The 9172-nt window shown below is 44.7% G+C and overlaps 1 protein-coding gene across 1 annotated transcript; it reads right to left on the bottom strand.

Annotated features, from left to right (window-relative positions):
* Positions 1-4409: 4409 nt before the first annotated feature.
* LOC308574648 (nicotinamide N-methyltransferase-like) lies at positions 4410-9082 on the bottom strand. The gene is made up of 4 exons (XM_081172752.1): positions 8875-9082; positions 7173-8574; positions 6079-6286; positions 4410-5624 (listed from the first exon to the last, which is right to left on the bottom strand). The coding sequence occupies exons 2-4, from the start codon at positions 7318-7320 to the stop codon at positions 5198-5200; spliced, it is 783 nt and encodes a 260-aa protein (XP_081028878.1). The 5' UTR covers positions 7321-8574; positions 8875-9082; the 3' UTR covers positions 4410-5197.
* Between the last annotated feature and the right edge of the window lie 90 nt (positions 9083-9172).

Here is a 9172-nt window from a genome sequence, read left to right on the forward strand (position 1 = left end):
CATACCAGGCTAGACAGATCTGCTCCAGCATAGCTCTGGATCAAACATTATTCACAAATGACCGCTGGATGGGAGCACCAGGAAATGCTCTCTACCCACCCCACCCCCTGTTCATGTGTCCATTTGCACATGACAAAAACATGAATCTATGACCATACATGTTCAGAAGGCAAGCAAGTGGAAGGGGGCAATGAGAGAGATAACTCAAGCTGGTTCTCAGTCACAATCTCACTTGCTGAGCACACAGACAGATCATTGTCTTGAGGATGAGGGACTCTGGTTCTAAACAATGGTTTCCTGTTTCAGATAGCATCTTGCGGCTTTCAGCTAAATGCCTTCCAGATGTTGTCAGGCTCCATCTCCCAATGGCCAGTTGACAGAGGTGATGTGAGCTGTGATCCAGCAATATCTGGGGTCATGCCAGTTCCACAGCCCTGGGGATCAGGGTTGGGGAATCTGTTGAACTCAGATTCCAAAGTGGGCTCATTTGTTGCAATCTGGTCAGATCAAGCCCCTGGATTGCATCCTGAGTTTACTTCAGAATCCACAGTCTGGTGGATTCCTTTACAGAGTGGCCCACGGACTGCATCGCTGCAGGAAGTTGCATTCTTGCCCTTGCAAACCCAGTAACGGACGTTGCAGCTTTGGTGTCTGTGAAAGAAACGAAAGAGGAGACTGCAATGTCAAGTAAACCATGCAAGACAGAACCCCAAGTCCTGCTTTGAGGACTTGAAGAGGAGAACAGAGGGCAGAGTTCCTGATTGTATAGGCATTTCTGAGCACACACCCCCCCTATGGAAATTGCTGAATGCACAGGGCCTTGAAGGCGGGGACTCCTGTGCAGGCTGGGGTTCCTCCGGTTCAGCCTCTGAATCAGACTTCCAGGCCATCACAGCCTGTGAGAAAGACAGCAGTTTCCTGTGTGGCCAGGAGAAGCCAGAGGAGCAGCAGGTGAATGTTCTAGCCTATCTAGCGCAGGTAAATGCTCCCGATGATTCTGCGACCGTTTACAAGTTTACAAGAGATTATAGGGAGCAAGCCTTACTGAACAGGATTTATATCTGATATATATGCTTTTGAACCAACTGCTGAAGGAAAGAAGAAGGAACAGCCAAAAATGACTGAAGTGACCGAACACCCCCAAATCAACTCCTAAGGGGGAGACTGACAAAGTTGCACTTGGATAAACGACTGAGAATTGTAAGTAAGCAACGAACTTTACCTACTTTTTTCTTCGCTCACCAGGGCCCTGCACAAAGAAATATACATTTCTTACAAAACGTTTGATTCCTGAGGATGCTAAAGCTATCCAATATCCAATACCTAGGGGCTGGAGGGTCTCGCCAGGGGTGCAAAGTGTATGCAAAAATCACCCAGAAAGCTGTCTCCAGTTATTTGTGCAAGGCCATGAGTTTACACAAGAGTTGGGAGCTGAGCAGTAGAAGAAATGTCAAGGTGGTATGAAGGCAGACCGCTGGAGACTATGGAGTCTATGACATATATATGTGTGGATCTGCACCACAAAGAGATCAAACGTCCCATCCTTCTTGCACCATGGCACAAAGGCATGCAGGTTTTTTTCGCCCTTCCTCCTCGCCTTGCCCTCACTCTGGAGGCTTTGAAGCAGTTGGATCTCACAAAATGTAGTACAGTGGTACCTCGAGTTACATACGCTTCAGGTTACAGACTCCGCTAACCCAGAAATAGTGCTTCAGGTTAAGAACTTTGCTTCAGGATGAGAACAGAAATCGTGCTTTGGCGGTGTGGGGGCAGCAGGAGGCCCCATTAGCTAAAGTGATGCTTCAGGTTAAGAAAAGTTTCAGGTTAAGTATGGACCTCCGGAACGAATTAAGTCCTTAACCCAAGGTACCACTGTAATTTCTAAAGTGGCTATTGTGTAAAGTGATTTTTTTTTCAGGGTGATGTCTATACAGCTCCTTGCCAAGGGCGCAAGGGACTCTAAGGTGTGTTCAGCTGAACATGGCCAGAGTCCCCCTGAAATATACTCGGAGTCGAGTGTGGATTTCATGCTCCTTATTCAGCTCATAGTAGTGAGGAATGGAAGTTCCCCCAAAATGTCTGCTTTATATACATTATTTACACAATGGGCCCCACGTGATTGGCTAATTCTGGGATTCTCCTGTAGGCCAATCAGGTTGCGGATTCACTTCCACCTGGAGTTGGATTGCGTGGCTCCTGCGGACCAATCAGACTGCTGCATTCTAGATCCTATTGTTCTAGGACCAATCAGACTGCCGCATTCTGAATCCTATTTTCATGGGAGAAATGTTGGAGGGTACGGAGTTATGTGACCCCCTGAGCCAAGGAAGTAAGTAATTTTATACGACCTTTAGGTGACATCTGAAGGCAGCCCTGTATAGGAATATTTTTTAATGTTTAATGGGTGGTATATAAATAATATAATAATTATTATTACTACTGCTGCTGCTGCTACTACTACTATGGAATAGGACGTCCCTATTTTCATTGGAGAAATGTTGGAAGTATGGGCACAACAATGTACTGTAATTTATTCTGACCATAGAGCGTCCCCATCCCTCAGTATTATTGCACGACAAAACTACATGCAAATGCCGCTTCTGGGTTTTGATTTCTGTTGATGCTTTAAGAGCTTCTTGCCTGATGGATGAATGCTCCCTAGGAAGCAGTAAGCCTGAAAATCAAAACCAGGCTTAGCAAAGCACTACTCCCACGCAGGAGCAGATATTAAAGAAAAACAAATTGCGGAAGCCATAGTTTCAGATCCACGTCTGTGTTCAGTCTAGAAGGGGTACCATAAACATTTTTATTGTGCAAGCACAAATTGCGCTTCCAGGAACTCATCAGGACAGGGGGCCTCAGCCCAGGGGACGCTGGCCTCTGGATGCTTTGCAAAGAAAAATATTATGCTATGAATCTGGCAGCTCAACACCCCTCCAGATCCAATTCAGCTCCACCTAGCGCTGCAGATGAAAACCACATGGCAACCACTGTCCCCGTTGCTTAGCTCAGCTCTTCTCCACCAAGGAGGAGCCACCACTTCTGTCCTCCCGAGTGCAAAGATGGGCAAAGTGAGGACATCATCTCCTGACAACAGCCAGGCAGGGCTTTCCCTGTGCGACACGTCCTCATTGCAGCTCAGCTCCTTGATCTGTCTTCAGCGTCAGCCTTGAGCCCTGATGCACAGAGGTCAAGGAAGAAGAGAGTACCTCTGTGGATGTGCAGAGTGCCTTTCACTCCCTGCCAGGGGCATTGCAGGGCATTTAAATGACACACCTTTCCCTGTGCTAAATTTTTAAGTGTAGATACTGTTATGTACTGAAGTTCTGACCCTGGGCCAGCAGGGGGATACTGTAGATAGTTTTCACTCAGGTCCACATATGCAAATAAGGAATTGAAAGTGACGTTCAGTGGTTGAATAGTTACAGAAAGTTGTTACTGTTGCTTTGTAGTTGAGCTCTATATAAGCAGGTTGGCTGAACCCTTCAGCTCAGTTCTGTTCTGGCCTGTGAATAAACAAGAGCTGTTTGAAGAATCGCTGTGTCGTCTGATATGTTCACCCACAACTTAACAGATACAGGTTTAGGCCTCTGAATGAGTGAAGGTCAGTGGGTAGGAGTCCCAACAACAGACACAAAGTTTTGCAGCAGGCCCAGCTATTGGTAAGCCAAGTTTGGCTTAAAAACAAAACAAAAAAGCTTTTTCAAGTTTGGGGCCCGGTGCAAAAGATGCTGTGTGGACACCCTGGGTACTTATGAACATTGATTTCATTGATTTGACCACTTTAGGTCAGGGAACCCTGGGGTTCTCTAAACCCTGGGTCACCAACCCAGCACCCATGGGTGCCATGGCATCTGTAAAGGCTTTCATTGGTACCCCAGGAAAGGTGACCCAACTTCTGAGCTTTCTTTTCTTGAAAGAAAGTTATGGGGCTAAATGTGCAGATACCTTCTAGGGAATTTCTGTGAAATGAGTTTGATGTGGCCAGCACGTATATTTTTCCTCGTACTGTTATTGTTGGACAGCAATGACATCAATGTGTGGGTGAGGAGGGAGAGAGAGGGAGATAATTGTTGTGTGATCTCCACAATCAGGACTGGCACAACATAGCTAACTTCCCACTGTAAGCATAAAGTTGTCGGCTCTAAATTTTTTGCTATGCCACACTCCCACATGGTAGCCATTTTGTGACTAGTACCCCCAGCACTCCCATTGATATGTGCCCATTGGTTCCAAAATTTTGGCTACCGCTGCTCTAGATGGTGCTGGACTACAACTCCCACAAGCCCTGACCTTTGGTCATGCTTGATGGGCCTGATGGGAACTGTAGTCCAACAAAATCTGAATGGGGAGCCACAGGATCTCCACCCCTGCTTTGGCTTGTAAGCCTGAGGTAGGACATATGTGGCTTCTAATTCCTGTCCTGGGCTGGGTGGCTTTCTTTTCCTTCTTTTAACATACAATTCTTTTATTAATTTTTTCAAACATTTTTACAATAACCTTCAAATCAAATAATTACATTATTTCATAAGCTGACTTCCCTCTCTCAGCTCCTCAGTGTTTTTACTCAAACCTTTTCTATTGCGTTATATCGTTATCTATTACAAAAGGTTTCTCTATTACAATTATTTGTCATTTTTATTCTGCTGATTTTATCTTGAATCCTGCCCACGATTTCATTTGACTGTAATATTTTTTTTTCTAAATAATCCATGAAAGGCTTCCATTCTTCTATAAAAAGTTCATCATTTTGATCTCTTAATTTCCCTTTCGGCATTGCCAATCCTGCTAGGGTTGCCATATTTCCAAAAAAAATTTGGCCATTTCTGAGCTATTTTTAAGGAAAATCAGCAAAAAGCGCACTGCCGACATGGGCAGCCATACGTCCTGATTTTCCCAGACATTTCTCCAATTTCTTCCCAGGCACTATTTCTGACTGCAGTATTCCAGATATGTCTGGGAAATTCTGGATGTATGGCAAATCTAATTTCTGCATAGCCCATTAATTTTAAAAGTCACTCCTCCTTCAGTGGAACCTTCTCTTCTTTCCATTTCTGTGCCTGTAATATTCTAGATGCTGTTATCACATACATAGACTTTCTACAGAAATAACTAATCTCCAGAACAAAATATACCCTCACCCCCCCAAAAAAAACCCCTCCTGCTTCACCCTGTTATTCTTTCAGTGGTCTTCCCTTCAGCTCTGGCATTTTTGGGCCACCACAATGCCGAATGCCTTTGCGTCTGTCTCAGATAGTGGCAAATCGATCTTGGTCTCCTTGAACAATTTGACAGCAAAGCCTGCCTCCTTGAGGGCTTCCTCCGCAGATGCCCACTCCAAGTAGAGGCAGGAGAAGGGCTGCTGGCCCACCTTGTAGTAGGTTTCTTTTAGGACGGAGCCTAAGATGAGGTGCCCCCCTGGTTTGACAAGGGAGCTGATGTTCTTCAGAGCAGAGCGGTAGGTGGGCAGGTCTTTGCAGGCTGCTTCCAGGCACAAGGAGGACAGCAAGCAGTCTGCGGGAGGCAGAGCCACAGGGCCCAATGGGCTGGCCTGGGTCACGTCGCATTTCAGTACCTGCTTAATGGCTCTTCGGACCTTTTCTTCCTTTTCTTCCCACTTTTCCCTGGGGAAGAATGAAAGATGAACATGACAAGATCCTTGCACCCCACAATGCCCAACCCCTGTCCTCAGATGTTCCTAATTCCAGCCAGGCACATCTCAGGATCGCTCCACATCCTCAGCTGAATGTGTGAATAATTCCTGGTTGCCATGGATCTCAAAGGGTGAGCCAGTGTCCTACAAGTTACAAGCAAGGTGCAATTTACTCTGTATGTGCCTGGCTGAAATTTGCAGATGTTATTTTCCTATTAGACGTTGGATCAGTAAAGGTGCTGTGCTGCTGTGCTCACGTAAACCAACTGAGGAAACTAAACTACAGTGCCTGATTGCTGCTTCTTTCATTTACGGTCTACAAGAACCTGTGATGGCTGTACCAACCTTCCTTCCAGAGGGTATCTGAGTGCCGAGGAGTCTTAAAATTCCACCTTCAATGTCCCATGCCAGAAAATTCTCCATACCTGTTACCCTCCAGCTCGCACACATATTTCACCACCGGGCTCCAGTCGAAAGCTCCTGGCTCCTTCCTTAGCCATCGTTGCATCTCCTCCCTGTTCTGATCGCAATAATCTGTGGCGACAATTTCTCGGAAGGACTCACAAGCCGAGAGGAACTGGTAGATGGTCGGTCCACTTCCAATATCAATCAGGGTGTCACCTTTTATGTCATCTGCATGGAATTAACCCATTAACCCATTTGTTCAGATTTCAGCCATGATTCTTGGAGAACAACAGCCTTGCTTGGTCATTTCACATTTAGTCAACAACTTTATATGTGAATATTAGAAGGGAAAGCTTTCACAGTGTTTCAAAACTGTTGCTGAATCACTATAGATCAAGGGTGGCTAACCTGTGCTAATGGGGGAAGACAGAAAATCAATTCTATTTGTATTGGTAGGCAAACCTGCCTAACCTCTTTTCAAAACAATATATGAAGTGATGCACAGGTAGCTTTCAAAATTCACACATCTCTGAATTTTGCAGTGTAGATCTACAGTCAAGACATGGGTACAAAAATAGACATAGCAGGGTAAAGTGTGCATAAAAGTTCATGTCTTTATGAAACAATATTTGAAAGGTATCAGGGAAAACTGCTTTGCAAAAATCCATGTATTATACAAAAATTGCACACAGAATTCTGTCTGTTAGGAGACGTTTGCACTAAAATGCTAATGCATTTTCATAAGAACTTAATTATTCCCCCTGCAAATTGGAATGTGGAAATGTGGGGAACGGAACTTAAGGCTGGAAGAATGAGAAACAACAAATGGCAGGTTTGCTCATTTCGACTTGCAGCGCTCTAAATGTTGCTGAACCACAACTCCTATCATTCCCCTGAGCACTGACGCATGCTGGCCGGGGCTAATGGGAGCTGGAAAGCTACAACCACTATAGATCCAACTGGTATTAAAGGTCTCTCCCACCACAGGCCACCTTAGAGGCTGGCAACTGTGGACATAATCAAATTGATCATTCATATCCCTTTCAGGGAATCTCTTTCCAGGCAACCCAGTTTTGTGACAGCTCTGGAGCCCATGAAATACACCAGCACTTACCTAAAGTGAATGCCTGGTGGAGATTGTTCAGAAAGAAAAACAAAAAGGCATTCTTGTTTTCTTTTCCAGAGCTGAAGTTGTAAAAGGTGTCCAAATATTCTTTTGGATTGAAATGTGCAGCATAGAACTCTTTGTCGGTGAAAGCCATTTGCACGATCCTTGAAAACCTGTTCGGTTTTTGGAGTGTTTATAGGGAGTTTTGTTTACTGGCTCCTCCTTTGCATTCCTATTATGCTATCTAGGGTCATTAGGGGGGTTTTCTTCTTCTTCTTCTTTTTTAATGAAGTCACCAGAATTCCAGCCTATCCGGTCTTTCCTGCCCCTCTAAAAACCAAGCAAACAAGCAAATACCTTTTAAATATCTTCTAGGTTTACCTCTGGGACATCTTTCGTAAGCTAACCTTTTCTCCCCTATGTCTGAGAAATTATCTGTTGCAAACAATTATTATCTTGGAAATGGAGAGAGAAAATCCCAACGTCCCTTTGTGTAAAAACACTTAAACTTTGGGATCACAATACCTGGAAATAATTAACTTATTTGCCTAATGTTATACTGGCCCTGCTTCTTTGAGCTGTGTGGCAATTCCAGGGTGCAGCATTTATGTACGTCTGTTTTCCTTCGGAAGCAGCTCACAGCTGGTATAGTTCTAGATATAGCTTAACTTGTGATGGATTTCTTCAATAAACACACCATTGTGATATTTGATGTGACTTTACTTGGTGAAACAGAACAGCAGCTGCTGCTGGGGACTCCACAAAATCAGACCCTCCAACTATCCCTATTTTCCAGAGACGTCCCTGATTTAGAGAATTTGTCCTAGTTTCTGATTTCATCCCGGAATGTCCCACTTTTCCTTAGGATGTCCCTATTTTCATTGGAGAAATGTTGGAGAGTATGGAGTTATCTGACCACTCAGCCATCTGAAGGCAATTCTGTACAGTCGTACCTCCATTTACGTAACCCTCTGGTGGTTACGTAAACTTCGGGATGCGTGTGCGGCAAACCCAGAAGTATTTTACCGGGTTTTGCTGTGTGCACATGCGCAGAAGCGGTCCTCAGGTTGCAGAAACCTCGGGATCCGACCGGACCTCTGGAACGGATCCCGTCCCCAACCGGAGGTACCACTGTATAGGGAAGTTTTTAAAAAAATGTTTAATGTTTATTATTTTTCTATATATGTTGGTAGCTGCCCAGAGTGGCTGGGTCAACCCAGTAAGATGTATGGGGTATAAATAGTAACATTCTCATTATGCAATTGGACCTCCCTATTTTCATCAGAAAAATGTTGGAGGGCGTGCAAAATGGAGTCCACAGGCCTATAAATTGCACAGGTCTATACAGAGGCATTTCCTCACCTTAGTTTTACACATGTGTAGAAATTTGGGCTTGTCCACATTTCCACTTACAGTGGTGCCTTGCAAGACGAAATTAATTCGTTCCGCGAGTTTTTTCATCTAGCGAATTTTTCGTCTTGCGAAGCACGGTGTCAGAAAAGTTTTGGAAAAGCTTCAAAAATCACCAAAAACCTCAAAAAGGCTACCACACCGCATTCTATGAGTTGCTCCTTGAAGTCGAGTCGCAACTGTATTAAGGGTGTTAAGAAAAAGGAAACAAACTTGCAAGACGTTTTCGTCTTGCGAAGCAGCTCAAAAACCGCAAAACCCTTTTGTCTAGCGAGTTTTTCGTCTTGCGGGGCACCACTGTACTCTGTGGTATTCTAAGCATGTGCTCTAAGAGGTTTTCCACTTGCCTTGCCACTTTCTTTGCTGTTTACTACTACAAAGGCCAATCTGCAGGAGAAGCAATGATCCAATTCAGCAGTAAACAGCAACTTTTCCTGGGGGGGGGGGAGGCAGGAAAAGTGGAAGTGTGGATGAACCCTAATTCATGTTCTTGGAGGAGAAAAATGTCTGCATGGTCAGAATTAGATGCCTGATTCAGCAGGAATAATAGGGTGCCTACTGGCTGTCAGGCAAACTCAAAGCTGAGTTCTTCCTGT

Source organism: Podarcis bocagei (genome assembly GCF_964188305.1).
Source record: "Podarcis bocagei genome assembly, chromosome: 15".
NCBI lineage: Eukaryota > Metazoa > Chordata > Lepidosauria > Squamata > Lacertidae > Podarcis > Podarcis bocagei.